At 40.4% G+C, this 20,405-nt stretch overlaps 1 protein-coding gene across 8 annotated transcripts in view; it reads left to right on the top strand.

Moving 5' to 3' along the window:
- Positions 1 to 20,405, top strand: part of LMLN (leishmanolysin like peptidase) — a 139,415-nt gene that overhangs the window by 81,271 nt on the left and 37,739 nt on the right. For 4 of the 8 annotated variants that reach the window (XM_058731058.1, XM_058731053.1, XM_058731052.1 and 1 more), the window contains 3 exons: positions 992 to 1,133; positions 8,029 to 8,099; positions 12,450 to 12,571. In XM_058731058.1, coding sequence (XP_058587041.1) covers positions 992 to 1,133; positions 8,029 to 8,035 — 149 coding nt within the window. In that variant the 3' untranslated portion in view covers positions 8,036 to 8,099; positions 12,450 to 12,571. Of the gene's footprint in view, positions 1 to 969; positions 4,585 to 8,028; positions 8,100 to 12,449; positions 12,572 to 20,405 lie in introns of those variants that run through there. The other 4 variants (XM_058731057.1, XM_058731059.1, XM_058731055.1 and 1 more) reach the window with 4 other exon arrangements.

Below are 20,405 nucleotides of genomic sequence, written 5' to 3' on the forward strand. Positions count from 1 at the left end.
AGGCAGTCTCCACACTCAAGAGTAGAAAACTGCAAAATAAGGAAAAGGACAGCAAGCAGGAAACAAGGAAGAAGTACTTGGCTTGAGTTGATTGCATATCTGACCATATTTGGAAAGAGCAAAGAAAAAGGAAACAAGTGTAGGTCTCAGTTGGCTTGGCAGTTGGAGATTAGCTTACTAGTTATACTGTGTTTCTGGTCAAGCAGAGGAACTCAAAAATTAACTTAAGTTTCAGTTTGCTGACATGGCACCCTGCACAGGAGTGGTTCCATCTTGGGACTAGATATTTATTTCAACACTTGTCTCAAAATGTCCTGATTTGAGGAGATAAATTATAGAGTCACCATACTTAGAAAGGACAAGGAAGAAAAGGGGAAGAAAGTCCTGCACCCCATGTCAGAATAGCCAAGATGTTAATTTACTTTCTGTGCAGCATCTTTAGCTTTGTTGGGATACTTTCTGAAGACACTTCTTTCTTTTTTCGGGTGCTGCTTTTAACCTTAATATGGTGCAGGTGCCTGGATGGCTCAGTCAGTTAAGTATCCAATCTTGGCTCAGGTCATGATCTCATGGTTGATGAGTTTGAACCCCACGTTGAGCTCTGTGCTGACAGCTCAGAGGCTGGAGCCTGCTTCAGATTCTGTGTCTCCCTGTCTCTCTGCCCATCCCCTACTCTCTCTCTCTCTCTCTCTCTCTCAAATAAACATTTTAAAAAATTAACAAAAAAGTAACCTTGATATGGTGGTTATATCATTTTTTCTTCCTGCATAAAATATTTCATCCTTTTTCCATAAATGTAAGAAAATGACTTTGCATATCTAGGTTTCAGGAAGTCATTCTTGATTCTCCTCCCAAAGGTGGTCCTTATTCACCTTTCAATAATCACCTATATTCATCTGTTAATTTTTATGTGGTATGATTAATTCCAAAAATGTCTCCAGAAAGTCAATTTCTTGTTTTCAACCCTAGATCTCTGTTCCCGTTCCTCTAGCCTGGTGGTCACCCTCTGGCTTCTGCTGGGCAATCTATTTCCTCTGCTGGCTGGATTTCTTCTATGTGTATGGCACTAGGAAAAGTGAATTCTCAAGACATTCCTTTGTGTCATGTTCTTCTGAACAAAGCACAAAATCTGGGTGAGTGCCAACCTATGCAGATGGCAGAAGTGGCATTCCTGACTTTGGCTTGGAAGCGTTGACTACAATAAGACCTTGAAGCAGAGCTTCACAGCAGTCACTCTTCATCAGCAACCCAACAGCCTCAGAGTTTGGAGGAGGAGAAGGAATTCCAAGTCACCATGTCTCTATTTTTCAGCATATATAACCTGCCTGAAGTTTTCCTTTGAAAATGGGATAATTGGTGAAATTTTCAGAGTGATTACATACCTCAGCATTTTCATTAACCTAAAATGATGGGAAAGTTCATCAATACTGCAGTAACTTTTTTTAAAAAGCTGATTATTACAAAATTATAAATTGTGGATCCTGTCCTCACAAGTATAAATTGTCCTTTGAGTTATAGACAGTAATTGAATTGGGTTTCTACATCACTATTATACCTATATTGAGTTTAATAGCTGTGCTTGGTACACTTAAATCATTGTTCTCATAGTTCTCAAAAGTTTTTTTAAATTATAATTTGCTAAATCTTATGATTTAACCATGCTTGCCTTTTCAAACCAGCTGTGTGGCAGTTTACTACTGAACTATTACATGTTGGTAGCCCTTCCAGTGTATTCTCCAGTAATTTAATAATGACTTGAAAAACTGTGGGAGCAGAGAGAGAAAAATACTCTGCCCTGTAAAAACATTGAAGACATGCAAACAAACAGAAGAAAACATAATTGTATGTTTTTCAGAAAATAGTTATGACAGCTGTAATCCAACAAAAATAGAACTATTCCTTTCAGGTGGGCTTAGAAATTGTTAACAGAAGAATTCTTACTATCTGAAAAGTATTTTATATGTAAGAAGAAAAATGTAAGTCAAAACAGATGGTTTGAATTGTTTACTAATAGCAAAGTGTAGGTTTGCTATAGGGCCTATTCAGTAGGGCTCACTTTACCCACAACATAAAGCTCAGTCCGCAGAAGTCAGAAAATTGCCTGTGCTTTGAAATGAGGTGATGTTCTTTACCTCCTGCTTTATATTCTCATCCTCAGAAGTAATTCTGCTCTGGTACTAGAGCTTATCAACCCTTCTTAGTAATTCCAGTTTGAAATTTTTTAATGATGAGTAATGCACAGTTTGTCTCCAAAGCTACTGAAGTCCTGCGGCATTATAAACATAACTCCTGGACAAATTCATTCATTCATTCATTCATTCATCCATCCATCCATCTATCCATCCATCCATTCATTCATTCATTCACCCTTAATTTAGCATATAGTTATTGAGCACTGCATTTAAGAAATTGTGCTAAGTGAGCAAGCAGTATAATTACTAAAAAATAATTCCAACTGACCATTTGGTATTGGAGCCAAAGTGCAGCCCCAGCATAAAGAAAGTCAACTTTTGTTTTTCAACGCATTAATTTTGAATATGTATTTGCATAGAGTTTTAAATTGAAGGTATTTGTCATTGTAAAGTGCTGGGGGTCTCTAGCACAGCTGACTTCAGCTAAAAAGAAACTAATAGTAATGGTGTCAGGCCAGTGCTCAGTTTTCTGCCTTTGTCACACATATTTTAAAGGTCAGAAAAAAGCATAGAGTATATTTTTAAAGAAAATTATAAAACTCTAAACTTATATGTCTGTTGTGATTATGAATCATCTGCAAAGGTGTATAAAGAATTTCACCAAAAATACGATGACGAATAGATTTGAGAATTCACAGTGGTAGGTTCGATTATATTTTGACTGTTGTGCAGTAATGCCATTTAGGTAGTATTCTTTCCAAGCATGGTGCTTTTTATACTTGAAATATATTTTTGCTTTATTTTTTATTGATATAATTATATTTGCACTAATAACTTTCTGGAGAAAATATTATAGATGACATTTTTTCTATATATATTTATTAAGCTTGGAATCTGATCCCCTAGTGTTTTCTCTGCACAAATAAGGAAATTGCTAAGTGTGAGGCTAAAAAATCTTGAGTTTCTGAGGGTAACTAACTGCTCTGGTGTCTTCCTTCCTCTTCAGTAAGTCTCGAGAATAGTTGCTAATCACTGATTCTTCATAGTGTACTCCATGAAGATTTAGAAGGCCACTGAACCTGTAAGAAGCATTAAGAGGCTCATTTGAGTCATTTAGAATATGTCAGTATTCTAAAAACAAACTTAGAATCTGAGATTTCAGTGCAGAATTAGTGGGCTAGACTTCTACTTTGAACTGAAGAATTTGAAATGGTTTAAATGTTAGTATCCTTTGGCAGGATGCCCTTTATGTTAACAGAAGCAGTTCACTGAGGAGGAGACTAGCAGACTGCAACTATTGTGGAAGCCAGCTGGGGCACGGAAGGAGAATGAAGAGTAGCTGATTTGGGGATAGTAGACTGGAGTCCTTTCTGACTCAAAACGTGTGGAGTGCATATAAAAACTGACTAGACTACCTCAGTTTTCAGTTCAGATTTAGGTTCATTTTGATAGTATTAAGATCCTAAATGTCAAAAATATCAAGTGAATTTGTCTCTCAGGTTTTTAAGAACAGAATTTACGGGAAGGCAGCAAAAGCCATGTCAGCAGACTTGAGCTGACAGCTTTAAAGAAACTGGCAAGCAGTTAGGGTTGTCTTAATATAGACCCCTCTAATATTCTCCTGAAGAGCATCCTTTTTCCTTACTTATTTCTTAAGAATATTTGTTTGTTAAAACCAAATAGGCATTCTTCAAATGTTATGAAATGTTATGCTTGAAATTAGTTTCAGCCTAGTATGTTGGCTTAAGAATTTATCAATATTTGAAGATGAGAAACAAATTAATGAAGTTTAAATGGCTTAGGAAGATACATAAGTATGTCTGAGTATTCCATAAAAATTTATCAATATTCTCCTCAATATTAGAAGACTTACTGATTGAGACCAACTGTAAAATGACTAGCTGCTTTCTCAGAATCTTTCTAGCTCTAATATTCTATGACTAACACTCATCCAGACTCGGTAGGTCACTGCTGGCTCTGATCTGCCTCCTGGAGTATGCCAGTTTGCACATCATGTTCATCACAGTGTCTTGTGCTCAAGGCCTTAGCGCTGTCCATGTCCTTGGACACCAAACGGAGAGAGAAGGGCCATCTCTGAGGGCACTTGAGCAGTCCTGGTGGAGGAGGTGGACTTCAGTCACAGACCCGCAAACCCAGTGCATAGTGAGCACCTAGTCATCCATGCCATGTCCTTGCAGCCCAGGAAGATGAATATAGTTTAATAAAGTCTCTGCTATTCATTCTGAAGAAAGAATTTACCTGAAAATGACTCCTTTTTTTTTTTTTATGTTCAGTCAAGATTGGGGAAGAAGTGGTAAATTATTTTATGTTTACATTTTTGCTAAATGAAATAGAAGATTTAAGAACTAATCTTTATTTGTGTTATTGAACTTTAAGTGTAATGTATTCCTTAGTAAAAAAAAAAACACACTTTAATAAAAATGGAAACTAATCTGCATCTTGTCTTATCAAGTTTTTAAAACCTGGATGAAGAACACAAACAAGGCATGCACTCTATTTGGGGAAGATGAGATGTTTGTTATGAAGTAATTCAGTTTCTACTTTAACTGGAGTAGAATTTTCCTACTTAAAGAATGGGGAAAGGTCTTATGTAAAGCTATAGGGAGGAGCTCTCCTCAGATAGTTATGAAGGAAAGAGCAGTCTAAAACAATTCAGGGCAGGCTCTTCTGGCTGCAGATTATTCTAGTCCCTTTTGTTTTATGCTGTGGGCCAGAAGTCTCATTGCATGACCACCCTGGCACATTCAAGTACCACACTCTGTGCAGTATCACCAAGTAGATTATAGCTGTAGTTATGGAGTGGGATTCTTCATAACTTGAATGTAGTTCAAGAGAGGATATCCCAGACATGCCTTCACCTTGTGCACTTGGAGCCATTCTGTTCTGGGGTGTGGAACCAAGCATTTTGTGAAATTGATCAAACGTAGCTTTTGTGACTTAATTGCTGAGCTGTTTGTGGCGAATTTTAATAGCAATATTTAGATTTTTAAAGTTATAAATATTTTATATACGTAGCTAAAACTATATATGAGAAGGGGCACCTTGGTGGCTCAGTCAGTTAAGCATCCGACTTCAGCTCAGGTCATGGTCTCATGGTTCGTAAGTTTGAGCCCCGTTTCAGGCTCTGTGCTGACAGCTCGGAGCCTGGAGTCTGTTTCAGATTCTGTGTCTCCCTCTTTCTCCTCCCCTGCTCATGCTCTGTCTCTCTCTCCTCAAAAATAAACATTAAAAAAAATTTTTTTTTAAAGACTCAGTTTTTTTTTAAATTACTGAACACAATTAGTAGAAATAATTCATAGTTCTACCATTCTTAAAAATATTATAGAGAGAAGTAAAAATGGTCCTGCTTCCTCTGGCCCTTCCGTTTCTATACCCCCCCCCCCCGCCCCGTCCCCAGGGGTAATTTAGAGGGCCTCAGTTTGGTACATATCTGTTGTTAAAAAACAAAATCCAACCGAGTAAATTTGAAGATCTAATTGGCTTTATTCAAAGATTCATGAATCAGGCAACATCCCCTCTAGCAAATAAAAAGGAGCTCCAAGAAGCTGTATAAAAGGGAAGGCTTCTATAGGCAGAACAGGGTGGAAAAGGAAGTGTCTAGCACAGAGTTTCAGGCAAGGTCACTATGCTTTGGGGAAAGATGGGAGTCTGTCAGGTAGATTACCTCACTAGTGCTGACCAGGTAATTCCAGATTGACTAGCTGAAGGTTACAGTCCTGGGAGAGGTTGAAACTGCAATTAGATTAGGTTGATTTAAGCCTGATTTGCTGACATGGGGTTTAGTACAAAATACTCCATTTGGGGGTGCTTGTTTCTTTTCTAACACTTTTCAAACTTTACTATTATATATATACATAAATACAGGATTAAGTACACAATTATTAAAAATAAAAATGGTATTCCTCTACTCATATTGTTTAGTATCTTATATTTACTGCTTGCAGGTTCAACATAATCATCTTTCCAGGTCTGTAAACTTAGATTTACCTCATAGTTTGTAATGATTCTATGGTACTTCATTATGAATATGGCATCATTTATTCCCCTACTGATGGGCATTTATGTTATTTCCAGTTCAACAGTTCAACTATATCTTTTTCTGGTTCTTTTAATTTTTACATTTTATCCTTTAATATAGCAGGAATTAATTTTGACACTTAGCTTGAGGAAGTATTCTAACTTAGTTTTTTCCAAGTAGTTCAATTCTAGTGTCGTTTATTAAACCAATAGGAACAGATTTTTTTTTTTAAGTTTATTTGGAGAGAGAGCTTAAGGGAGGGAGGGAGGGGGGAGAGAGAGAAAGAGACAGAGAGAGAGAGAGAGAGAGAGAATGAATGAGCAAAGGAGGGGTAGAGAGAGAGGGAGAGAATCCCAACCAGGCTCCACATTGTCCGCGCAGAGCCCAAAATGGTGTTGAAACCTACAAACTGTGAGATCATGACCGAGCCAAAATCAAGAGTCAGATGCTTAACCAGCTGAGTCACACAGGTGCCCCAGAAACAGATTTTTGAAGGGTCATAGAAGACATTTTCCTAGAAAAGCAAGCAAGATGGCCCAATGCCAAAAAAGAGTTCAAATATAAAAACCCCAAATTCAATTCTTCCCAGAAATTATCCCCCTTCTTTCCCAGGTTCACATATGCTTTCTCATCATCAGAAAAGCAGTATGGTTTTAAGGTTGTCCTAATCCTAGAGCACCTGGGTGACTCAGTCAATTAAGTGTCTGACTCCTGATTTCAGCTCAGGTCATGATCTCTTGGTTTGTGGGTTCAAGCCCCACATCAGGCTCTGTGCTAATAGTGTGGAGTCTGGTTGGGGTTCTGTCTCCCTGTCTCTCTCTGACCCTCCCCCACTCACTACTTCTCTCTCTCTCTCTCTCAAAAATAAATAAATAAACATTAAAAAAAAAAAAAAAAAACTTGGCCTAATCCTATGGGGCTGTATGCTTCAGCTCTGCCTTGGCTCCCTGTGTTAGTGGTTAAACTGGATTAAAGGACCGACTCTGTGAATTATCCACTGCTATGTACTGGGTGATTCTTTTTTTTTTTTTTTTTTTAATTTTTTTAATGTTTATTTATTTTTGAGAGAGAGACAGAGCATGAACGGGGAAGGGAGAGAGGGGGGGAGATGCAGAATCTGAAGCAGGCTCTGGGCTCTATGCTGACAGCTCAGAGCCTGACATGGGGCTCGAACGCACAAACTGTGAGATCATGACCTGAGCCGAAGTTGGACACTCAACCCACTGAGCCGAAGTTGGACACTCAACCCACTGAGCCACCCAGCTGCCCCTGTACTGGGTGATTCTTTACTCATCCTCTGAATGCCTAGCTGGCTTCCCCTGACAGCATATCTGGAAGACAGAGACAAAGAAAACACGAACAAGAAAGACAATTTGAATACACTATCCACCAATGAGAGAAGATTTTGTGTGTGAATCAGTATGTTTGTGAATTTTGGGGAGTCAACATAAGGTGTGTTAAAAAGAAAACCACAGGCCGAAAATGGTGCCTCTTGAGCTAGGCCAAGTCACTAAACCAGAGCTTAATATCTAACCTAATTGCAGTTCCAACCTCCCCCAGAAATGTTAAGTTTTAACTGGTCAGTCAAGAATTTTCCAAAAAGCACTACTAGGTAATCTGCTGTCTAGGCCTTCTCTATCCCCGAAAGGAAGATGAGGTAATCTGCATAATAAGACCTGCCCTTTTCCTTCAGAAGGCCAGTTTGCCTAATACAGTCCTTTCTTTTCTTCTGCTAATAATTTTCCTTCCTATGAACTCTCCTCTACTTGTTAGATGGGATGCTGCCAGATTCATGAATTGCTTAATAAAGCCAATTAGATCCTCAATTTTACTCATTTGAATTTTGTTTTTTAACAGGTGGTAAGTAAGAGCAAAGGCTTTGGCAACAGAGAGATCTGGGTCCCAATACTACTGACTTTAAGACTTTGGTAAGTTATTTATGGCTAGGAGTCCTTCTCTATAAACTGTAGCTTGAAAAAAATTTTATCTTTCTTTCAATGGAGTTAATAGCCACCATTCTAAAGTAGGGAAAATGTTCGTTAAAGATTTATTAGGGTTCAGTTACAGGAAGCAGAATCCATTTTTAAGCTGAGAGTGATTTCATACAGGATGAGTGTTTACAATACACTTGGAAAAGCTGGAGAAGAGGGCTTTGTGCTGGCCCTGAAAGAATGTCTCCAGAATGGGGTGCCTTGGTGGCTCAGTCAGTTGAGTGTCCGACTTCGGCTCAGGTCATGATCTCACGGTTCATGAGTTCGAGCCCTGCATCGGGCTCTGTGCTGACAGCTCAGAGCCTGGAGCCTGCTTCAGATTCTGCATCTCCCTCTCTCTCTCTCTGCCCCTCTCCCACTTGCTCTCTCTCTCTCAAAAATAAATAAAAGCATTAAAAAAAAATTAAAAAAAAAAAAAAAAAGAATGTCTTCCAGAACAACCCTGTAGAACTTGGCTCTATCAGAACTGCTGTCTCTTCCACAAAGAAGGGAAGGTAAATCAGGAAACTGATTTTCTGACTGCAGCTGCAGTGACTTTCTCCTGACTGTCATGCACAGTGCTAGTGACCAGGTCCTAGAATGCTGCTGAAGAACACCCCGCATCTCCATTATAAACTTCTTGCAGAAAATAGCCAGGCATTGAAAGATGACCTCTGCCTTCCCAACCCTACAAGAGTGAATCTAGATGATGGAGCCTAATTCATATGCAAAACTTCACTGTAAGGATGTCCATCACAAAGGAACTCAGGTCAAAACTACAAAGAAGAGAGGAGCCTGGGTGACTCAGTCAGTTAAGTGTCTGACTCTTGACTGTGGATCAGGTCATGATCTCACAGTTTGTGAGTTAGAGCCCTACGTTGGGCTCTGTGCTGACAGTGCAGAGCCTGCTAGGGATTCTCTCTCCCTTTCTCTCTGCCCTTCCCCCGCTCAAGCTTTGTCTGTCTGTCTGTCTCTATTTCTCTCAAATAAATACATTAAAGAAACTAAAAAAAATTTAAAAAACAGAAAAGAACTTTCCATCCTGTAGCCTAATTCAAATTGTGGGAGTTTTGTGCATTCAGAAATTTGTATGCAAAAATTGTCTATATGCACATATGTAAATAAGGGCATAGTGATTAATTGTTAAATACTTAGAAGAATTTTATTTTTTTAACGTTTATTTTTCAGAAAGAGAGCATGAGTGGGGCAGGGCAGAGAGAGAGGGAGACACAGAATCTGAAATAGGCTCAAGGCTCTGAGCTGTCAGCTCAGAGCCTGATGTGGGGCTGGAACTCATGAACCACAAGATGATGACCTGAGCTGAAGTTGGACGCTTAACCAACTGAGCCACCCAGATGCCCCTTAGAAGCATTATTAGAACCGGGGCAGGGAGCATGCCCTTACTGCCCCCCATCCACCCACACTTGGCAAATTAAATTCTATCTCAAGTCTCAGCCCAGGCATCACCTGTTGCAGAAAGCCTTTCCCTGGCCTTTAGACTTCCACACCTTAGTGTAGGATTCAGGCTTCTCCTTCTCTGCTCCCTGGTATGGTATGGTAATCATAAATCATATTAAAATGTGAATACAGGGGGAATGGAGAGTTATTATTTAATGGGTACAAAGTTTCAGTTTGAGATGGTAAAAGAGGTTCTCGAGATGGATGATGGTGATGGTTGCACAACAATGTGAATGTGCTTAATGCCACTAAACTATATACTTAAAATAGTTGAATGGTAAATTTTATGTTATGTATATTTTACATCAATAAAAAATAAAAAGTAAAAGTAAACGTGAATACATACAGGTGAATTGCCCTCTAGTGGAGTAAATTACTCATTTCTCCACACAATCACCAAAAGTGAATGTTATCTAAAAATTTTTTTGGAACAATAGGGGATTTGCTGTATTGATTGGCATTTTTTGGTTGCTTATAAAGTTGACCTTTTTTTTCCCCACATGTTGATTAGTCACCTGTATTTCTTCTTTTGACATGCACAATTTTGGCCATTTTTCCACAAGAGGTATTTGCCTTTTTTCTTACTGATGAAAGTAAGCGCATTATGTGTGTTAGAAATGGAAACCCTTAGCCTATCATTGACATTTGCTTTTAGAGATTCCCTTTTTTGGGAGCGACTCAGCCCTGGCCCCAATCACTCCAGTATCCCCTTGCTATACCTTCTGTACCCCACAGAGCTCTATCCACTGTGCCACATTTTCTATCACAGTGATTTCAAAGTAGGGGGTTTGAACAGTTCTTTAAAGGTCTTCCCTTGCTTCTCATTTCTACACCCTAGAGAAGAATGTGGAAAATCAGAGTAAATTTGAGGTAAGATTAACAATTTGCACTTCTCCTTCTCCTCCCCTTTCCTCAACCTCACATTTCCTGGCATTCCAGACCAGCCTTCCCTTATACCTCCAAGTGGAAGTGTTCCTTCCTGATTTTAGAAATGTAATCATAAAAGAGGCCAGGACTGTTAGTGTTGGGTAGGTGGGAGGATGTAGGGAGGAGACTTGGCTTCACATCCCATTATTGGCAAATACCCTCATCTGAAAGAGGAGGCTGATTTTCCAATCTCATGGGTTTGTGAAAGGAAAGGACTGATTGAGATAATATATGTAAAACAGTATAGTGTCTGGCATATAATAGCTATTATTGTCAGTATTGTATTATTCCGATGATGATGTTGATGTTGGTGATGGTCCTCACTATCTTGCCAGACCATTGTAAATGAGACATGCAAAAGGAAAACAGCATGAGTAATAAAGCACAGAATAAAAAAATGACACACCTGCACCCATACACTCATATCCCCTCAACTTGGGGATTTTGTTCTCTATAGTGTACTTTTAAGTAGGATATAGGATGAGTACATGAAACATGATCAAACAGTCCCAGAACACACAGTTTAGATGACAAGATTATATTCATACAGTTTAGATGACAAGATTATATTCATCTTTCCTGTGGCTCTTTATGCCTCATTGTTCTCCTTCATCACTCAGTCCCTCTGAGATAACTCTCTGAGGCAGTTAGCCCCTTTGCTTTCCAAACCTTTGTATATTTGTACTTCTCTTTCCTCTGTGCAGTTTTCTTTGTTTGGGTTTTGCTTTTCTCTTCGTGCATTCTGTTTCTTATGCATCGTGCTCTCTCTTTTCCATGTCCTCCTTCACCCCTCCCCCCTCCATTTTCTTTCCTCTCTCATCCTCTCTTCCTGCAGGTCTCTGTGTGGGATCTTGTTACCTTGTGCTCTTCACTTCTGCATCCCTGTGATGATGTTGCCTCCATCAGTGCATTTGTTTTAATGCCCAGCTTCTCATAGATCACAGTGGACACCAGGGTCATGACACCAGAGTTCTCAAAAATTCCCTGGTTAAAAAGGAGGCAGATGCCAGTGTCAGAGGAAGGACAGACATAGTACATATATAGTCAAGTTTAGACGACAGCAAAGAATAGACTGAAGGAGGTGGAACAAACAACCCCTCCAAAGTCGCCAGTCTTCTGCCCACAGTGAAGACCAGGAATACACTCCGCCCATCAGCCCCTCCATTGTCCTTCCCTCCCTTTATCTACCTTTAGGTCTCATGTCCCCCATTTCATTCTACTCCAGTGGGTCTTAAGGTATGGTCCCTAGACCAGCAGCACTCATTAGAAGTGCACATTCTTGGGTCCTACCTCAGACCAACTGAATCAGAAACTTCAGGGGTGGAACCCTGCAATCTGTGTTCTGACAAAGTCTTCTGAGTGATGCTGTGGCAAACTCAAGTTTGCAAACTTCTGCCCTAAACTGTCTTGTGCTTTTTACCAACATCCACCTGATAAAAGTCCTAACTCTGAATGAGCTTAATTATCTACGCCTTACCTGCACCTGGGCAGCTGAGCCCTGCTGGAGAAAAGCACTCAGCTGGGTATTAATTGGTGTAATTGTAAACTCAGTCACTATCCTCAGTGGGATTCTGCCCAGCAATCCTCTTTCTCTAATCACTTACTCTTCTGCTCTTAGGGTTGCCAGAATTAGCAAACAAACAAACAAAAACAGAATGCCCAGTCAGATGTGAATTACAGATAAATATACACTAAAAAATTGTTTGTTGCTTATCTGAAATTAATTTGAATGAGCATCCTATATTTTTATTTGCTAAATCTGGCAACCCTAACTAGGAGATAAATATAGTCAGCAGGCAGGCAGTGGGGAAGAGAAGCCCAATCTAAGGTAGAAGAGAGCAAGCACAAGCTGGACCCTAAAAATGAAATAAAACCGTGACAGTCTTTGTTGCCTCCAACCTTGACGGTGTTATTATCCTGCAGAAGCTGGGACCCTTATCAGAGAGCTAAACACACACACCTGGCCCAGGAGCCGGAGATGCTGGAGGAGGACTCAGGGGAAGCTGGAGCAGTCGTAGGCCTGACTGCATCTTCACAGCAGCAAGGTGAGCCAGCCAATAGATGACAATGTGTGTAAGCTACAGAAATGGTTGTTACTTCACTTCTGCCCTCAGTCTCTAGGATCTCTGCCACAAGAATCTCTCATGGATCTTCTAACACCACAGAAGGGAATTTTGGGAAAAGTAGCTCAAGCTAAGCCAAGGTGACACATTATAATCTACCACACTCATTCTCCATTTTATTTTATTTATTTATTTATTTATTATTTTTAAATTAATTTTAATTAATTAATTAATTAATTTATATTTTAGAGAGAGAGTATGAGCAGGGGAGAGGGGTAGAAAGAGAGAGATCTCAAGCAAGCTCTACATTCAGCATGGAGCCCAACACAGAGGTTACTGCTACATGGAATCATGACCTGAGCCAAAATCGAGTCAGATACTCAACTGACTAAGCCACCCAGGCACCCCTCATTCTCCATTTTAATTTTTCTTTCTTTCTTTTTTTTTTAATGTTTATTTATTTTTGAGACAGAGACAGAGCATGACCTGTGGAGGGGCAGAGAGAGAGAGAAGGAGACACAGAATCAGAAGCTGGCTCCGGGCTCCAAGCTGTCAGCACGGAGCCTGACTTGGGGCTTGAACTCACAAACCACGAGATCATGACTTGAGCTGAAGTCAGACGCATAATGGACTGAGCCACCCAGGCTACCATCCATTTTAATTTTTCTTAAGTTTATTTATTTATTTAGAGAGAGAGAGCATGTGGGAGGGGCAGAGAGGAGGCGCAGAGAGAATCCCAAGCAGGCTCCAGACTGTTAGTGCAGAGCCCAACGCAGGGCTCACCCTACAAACCATAAGATCATGACCCGAGCAGAAATCAAGAGTTGGATGCTTAACTGACTGAGCCACCCCGGCACCCCTCATTCTCCATTTTATAAAGGGGCTCAGGATGCCTGGGTGCCTCAGTCAGTTAAGCTACCAACTTCGGCTTAGGTCATGATCTCACGGTTTGTGAGTTTAAGCCCTGCGTCAGGCTCTGTGCTGGCAGGTCTGAGCCTGGAGCCTGTTTTGAATTCTGTGTCTCCCTCTCTCTGCCCCTGCCCCCTCTCAAAACTGAATAAATGTTAAAAAATTGTTTAAAAAAGTAAACATTAAGAAAAATTAAAATAAAAAGGGGCTCAATGTTGAGTGCCAAGGACAAATGAATAATTTACATAGAAATAACTATCTTTTGTTGAATGCCTATGACGTAAGCATTTCTCATATATACTCTTTATATATATTTTACTTACAGAGATATATGAAAATATCCATTACAAACTAGATCTCATTTAGTCCTTGTAACAATGCTACAAAGTTGGTATTATTCATAGCCTTTTGTAGACAAAGAAACTAAAGGTAGAAAAGTAGAGAAATTTTCCCATGAATGCACCATACACAAAGGGCAAAGCTATGATTCGAAGCCAGGTCTCTTTACAGCCTGTATTCCTAACCATTAAGCTCTGTGCTACCCAGCCTCCCAGCAAACTGTAGACTTTATTATTTCATAAGCACTAAATCTGTACTTGGTCCACAGACCACCTAGGAAACCTTCATGCACTTGTGCTCGTCAGCAATTCATACTTGACTCCTTTGGTTTGGGAACAAGTTCTTGAGGCTCTCATCACACTCCCTGACAACTCATCCAAGTCGGAGTCCCAGCCATTTCACTTAGTGGTTGAATGGCCCTGGGAAAGTTACTTAGGTTTTATCAGCCTCACTCTCCCTCATGATGGCTGATTCCTTACAAATTGTGCAGTCTAGATGGCATTAACCCTGGGAAAATGTCTGGCACAGCCTCATTATCCTTGTCCTCCACAAATGGGAGTTTTCCCCTTCTTCATTGGATTAGCTCCCACTGCTTACATCTAGGCTGAAGACTCTTTATACCTCCAGTCCTAATCTCTTCTCCCTTCAGGACTATATTTCCTGTTTCCACCAGGAAACATCGCCACCCCCAAATTATCTTACATCTGAACCACTATGTGCAGTTTTTCAATAACATCTTTCTAGTCCTCAAGCTCACTTCCTTAAAATCACTTCTATTTCTTGTCTCCTCCTGCCTTGTTCAGACATTATGTATGCAGCATTAACTACTCTGAGGAAATAATCTTTCAACTCTTGGTGCCATATTTTAAAAAGTATTTTGGCAAACTTGAATAAATCAGAGCAGGATGATCAGGATGATGGAGGCCTGGAAAGTGGCATTGTAGAATGAACACACACATATATGTAAAGGAAATGGGGATTTTTTTCTCCTTCAGAAAGTGTTGTCATTGGGAAGAGAAGGTCCTTTCTCTGTGGGCTTCAAAGTGCAGACTCAATGCAAAATGCATTTCTGCTGAACATAAGGAAATTTTGAGGATTAGAGTTTGTACCATTGGGTAGGTGCAGTCATTTGGAGTTCCCTGTCCCTGTCTCATCTACTTGCTCTTCCCATTCTCATTCCTGCCAGGAGGAGGAGGATTTCAACAAAAAGACATTCTCAATTGCTCTAAGAATCTTAGGGAAACAGCTTGCTAAGCCTCAAATGTGTACATACCAGCACCTCTGTTGAATGACCCTAGACCCACTGGAATCATGTGCTATCCACTTTGAATGTATTTGAAACCTGGTTTCCCAGCACCTGTAACATGAAATCTGAGGGCTGCTGATGGCAAAGAAGAGTTTATTAATTTCCCTATGGGCCAACCAGAGACCTGAACTCATAATATTGCCTTAAATAATAATATACTTCTTTAGTGTACCTAGCACTTTCATTTTCAGCCTAGAGGGCCCCAGTTTCAGACTGTTTGGGTCATTCCTTTTCTTCTAACCAGGGTAAGCAATATTAGCAAGACAGAGGTTTATCTTTTAAATGGCCCTTCTGCTGTTAAGAATCAGGACCATGGGGTGGCTGGGTGGCTCAGTCAGTTAAGCATCCAACCCTTGGTTTCGGCTCAGGTCATGATCTCATACTTTGTGTTTTCTGGGTTCGAGCCCCGTGTTGGTCTCTGCACTGGCAGCATGGAGCCTGCTTGGGATTTTCTCTCTCCCTCTTTCTCTGCCTCTTCCCCATTCGCTCTCTCAAAATAAATAAATAAACATTAAAAAGAAAAAGATGGGGCACCAGGGTGGCTCAGTTGGTTAAGCATCTGACTTTGGCTCAGGTCATGATCTTGTAGTTTGTGAGTTTGAGCCCCGCATCAGGCTCTGTGCTAACAACTCAGAGCCTGGAGTCTGCTTTGGATTCTGTGTCTCCCTCTCTCTCTGCTCCTCCCCGACTTGTGCTCTGTCTCTCAAAAATAAATAATAAAATAGTTAAAAAAAAAAACATTAAAAAAAGAAATAATATGAGGACCAGGACAAGGGGACTTGGCAGTCTCAGACATGAGGGGCAAACGGGCCCTTGCTGGCCTGAATACAGATGATATGATGGGATGAAGCTGGGTGGGCTCCTGAGGTTGGGCATGGGCAGAAGTGTAGAAAAATGACAGAGTACAAGAAAGAGGTTCCTAGTCACCCAAAAGGATACTGCATAGGAACAGAAAGAAATATTTTGCTCTGTCCTTTGTGCATAAGTGGAGGAATGTGGGAATAGAAGTTCAGTGGGCAGTTGGACTCTAGAAATATTCATACCTAAAAGAAAGTAGAATTGCTTGATGGCCAACCTACAGGTGTTGATGGAGCACCTACCTAGGTTCTGATCCAGAGTCTACCACTCACCATCTGCTGCCTCAGGCAGGCTGCCTAACCTCTGCTGCCTAATCTCTAAACAGGGGTCATAATGTCCCCAAGACTCTGGAGGGAATCAAAAGACTTACACATTTAAAGCAGTTAGAACAGCCTAATGTGAAGGAGGTCCTCAAGAATGTTAGTAATCGTTTTCTTTAGGTGAGAAGTTGACCTTAGGTAGCTTCCAAAGTCCTTCACCCTGTGAGATGTTTTGTTAATCTTGTGGTTTTTCCTCATCTGAGTCTGCCTTTTCCTGTCCATTCTGATAGCTATTCCCCAGGCCAGGATTATAACCTTGGGCTGGTTGGGGTGAAACAAAAGGGGAGCTTCCCATTGTCCCCATGGATCTCTTCTAAAACACCAGCCCTTCTTCACATCTCTCAGCTCCTTTGACTCTCTTACTATATGGTGAAGAAGATATCAAGGAACCAGAACAAGACTAGGCAGGTAAACTCCCACCCTAGCTTCTTGACTCTAGTCGGTGTTCAGGGCATGACTCACCAGCTAGGCTGCAGCATCTGTCCTGGGTTTTGCCTTTACTTCAATCCCAAGCAACGGTCATAAAAGCAAGGTTCTCCTAAGTTCTCCAGGCTCCACTTCATCCTGACCTTCCCTGACTGCTCCATTTTCTGACAGTTTCCTTTTGTTACATTCAGTTTCCTTCTCTCAACTAGGCATGCAGTCTACATAACAAATCCTGACTGGTACAGTAGAGTGGGTGCCTCAGTGAGCCTCACAGGGCAAGTTTGAACCCATCTGTACCCAACTGGAAAGGTTGTGCCTCCCCTGCATGCCTGTCTCGGCCTCCTGCCATCCAAACTGTACAAGTCAGCAGTACTTCTTTCTCTAAACAACAATTTGAATATGTTTTATCTCATCAGCTTCAATTCCCTCTGGCTTGAAATGGCATCTCTTATTTACGCTGAAACTGTTTATGTGTACATTTTGCCCCTCAACCTTTGCCTTTATCATGTGTCCATTCAGGCTGCTTTGACAAAAGTGCCATAGGTTGGGTGGCTTACAGACAACATAGATTTATTTCTCATGGTTCTGGAGACTGGATATCTGAGCTCAGGGTGCTGGCCTGGTAGGGTGAGGGCCCTCTTCCAGGTCACAGACTTCTATTTGTATCCCCAGATGGCAGAAAGGATGAGGGATCTCTCTGAGATATCTCTTATAAGGGGAACATTATCTTATAAGAGCACAAATCCCAATCATGAGTGCTCCACCCCCATGACCTAAGCACCTGCTAAAGGACACCTCCTAATACCATTACATCGGGCATTAGGATTTTCTAAATTTTTTTTTAATGTTTATTTATTCTTTGAGAGAGAGAGAGACAGAGTGTGAGTGGGGGAGGGGCAAAGAGGGAGACACAGAATCTGAAGCAGGCTCCAGGCTCTGAGCTATCAGCACAGAGCCCGACGCAGGGCTTGAACTCATGGACTGCGAGATCATGACCTGAGCTGAAGTCGGTTGCTTAACCAACTGAGCCACTTAGGCGCCCCTGGCATTAGGATTTTCAACATATTAATTTGGGGGTAACACAAACATTCAAACTGTAGCATCTTCTGTGTTTTTCTCAGTATTGCCCTGCTCAGGCTCCTGAGCATAGGCAGGTGGACTGGCTTCTTGTCACCACTTGTGTTGTGTGGGTCTCCACTTTTCAGTCCTCATGAATGTCATTTCCCCGGCCTAAACTAACCTTCCTTCTACCAGGTCACCCCCACCGAATTCAGTACAAAAGATGGTTTAGCCTTGGTACTTCAGACTTGACTTACCTTTGGCATTGCAATTCACGGTTAAAAATATGCAAAAATCTCACAAATATGAGGCTTACTATAAGTGACTTTGTATCTAATGGTAGCCTATGGATTACTAATCAGTGTGGCATCACGTACATGCTCCAACATGGATGAAACTTGAAGATGTTATGTTAAGTGAAATAAGCCAGTCACAAAAGGACAATATCATATGATTTCACTTACATGAGGTGCCTGGAGTAGTAAAATACCCAGAGACAGAAACCAGAACAGTGCTTGCCGGGGTCTGGAGGGAGAGGGGAATGGAGAGTTACTGTTTAATGGGTACAGAGTTCTTGTATGGGATGATGAAAAAGTCCTGGAGATGGATAGTGGTGATGGTTTCACAACAATGTGAATGTATTTAATACCATTGAACTGTACATTCAAAATGTTATGTATATTTTACCACAATAAAACAATTTTTGAGTAATATGTGGTAATTATAAAACTATCAGAAAATATGAACAAGTGAAAAAGGAGAAAATAAAAATACACTTGCAAGATTATTTTTACTGAATATATTATAAACCTCTTTGTAAGTTGCTGGATAATGTGCTATCAAACTTAAGGTTTGCATGGTTTGTTTGTTTTTTTAAAGTTTATTTGTTTTGAGCGAAAGAGTAGGGGAGGGGGTGAGAGAAGGAGAGAGACAGAATCCCAAGCAGACACTGTGCTGTCAGCACAGAGCCCAACGTGGGGCTCAAACCAACGAACTGTGAGATCATGACCTGAGCTGAGATCAAGAATTGGATGCCTAACTGACTGAGCCACACAGGTGTCCCTGTAATTTTATTTTATGGATATGCATTAATTAATGTAATCAATATCCTATTAATGAATATTGAAGCTATTTTGTTTTTCTTTTTTTTACCTATTAAAAAGATTACTACAAGAAACATAATTATAGCTAAATATTTATGACATTGCAAGGTGAGTGTGGTTATAAAACAGCAAAATAACTTAACTTTGTGATGATGGAATTGTTCTGTATCTTGACTGGTGATGGACACACAAACCTATACAATGTAATAAAACTGTTTATCTCTAAATACACACATATGCATATACACATGCATAAATAAGTACAAGTAAAATGGGATATCTGAACAAGATCTATGGATTATGTTGATGTCAGTATCCTGGGTGATATTGTACTATAGTTTGTGAGATGTTAACATTGGAGGAAATTGGGTAGATGGTATATGAGCTCTATTATTTCTTTTTTCCTTTTTTTTATTTTTGAGAGAGAGAGGGAGAGGATGAGTTGGGGAGGGGCAGAGAGAGGGAGACAGATAATGCTAAGCAGACTTCAGGCTCTGAGCTGTCAGCTCACCAGGGCTGGAACTCACAGACCATGAGATCATGGTCTCATGAGATCATGACCTGAGCAGAAGTTGGATGCTTAACCAACTGAACCACCCAGGTGCCCCAGAGATCTATTGTTTCTTACTGCCTGTTAGTTAGTTAATACAAATTTTCAAATGAGGAATTACTGAATTAAAAGCATTATTGTAAAGAATTTTGGTATGGAGTGCCCGGGCGGCTCAGTCGGTTGTGTCACTGAATCTTGGTTTTGGTTCAGGTCATGATCTCACAGCTCATGTGTTCGAGCCCTACATCGGGCTCTGTGCTGGCAGCTCAGAGCCTGCTTGGGATTCTCCTTCTCTCCTTCTCTCTCTGCCCCTCCCCCCCCCCCAAATAAATAAACATTAAAAAGATAATATAGCTTTTGTTACACATTGCTGTTTATGCTCATACCAATAGTGTATGAACTCCACCTCATTGAATATTATTATTGTAAACACCTTTACTTCAATCAATATATTATTTCTCATCAATATTTAATTCCTTAAAGGTTTTAACATAGCAACACATGGTCATTTCTCTATATGTAAGTAATCCCTTCTTTTTCATTAGCTAAACAACTTCCCTTTAGGGGAGGGACCAAGAATCCACTTCTTTCTGTACTTTTCATAAAGATCACCAGGGAGTCTGGGGAACCATACTTAGAGGAACACATAAGGTACTAAATCCTTCATCTTATAGGTAGTGACCTTGGATTTCTATGATTTGTGCAAAGTACATTTTAAGTAGTATCACCTGAGAATTTGCTAGAAACGCAAATTCTTTGACTCCACCATAAACCTACTGAATCAGTTTCTGGGCATGGAGCCCAGCAATCTGCTTTAATAAGCTCTCCAAGTAATTGGATTGCACACTGGAATTTGAAAAGTGCTATTTGTAGAAGACATTGATGAGCATCATTGTTTATCTTTTCTCCCCACACCCTTCCCACACCCTCAATGACCTGTCACTTC

This window comes from Neofelis nebulosa, chromosome 5 (genome assembly GCF_028018385.1).
Source record: "Neofelis nebulosa isolate mNeoNeb1 chromosome 5, mNeoNeb1.pri, whole genome shotgun sequence".
NCBI classification, from domain to species: Eukaryota; Metazoa; Chordata; class Mammalia; order Carnivora; family Felidae; genus Neofelis; species Neofelis nebulosa.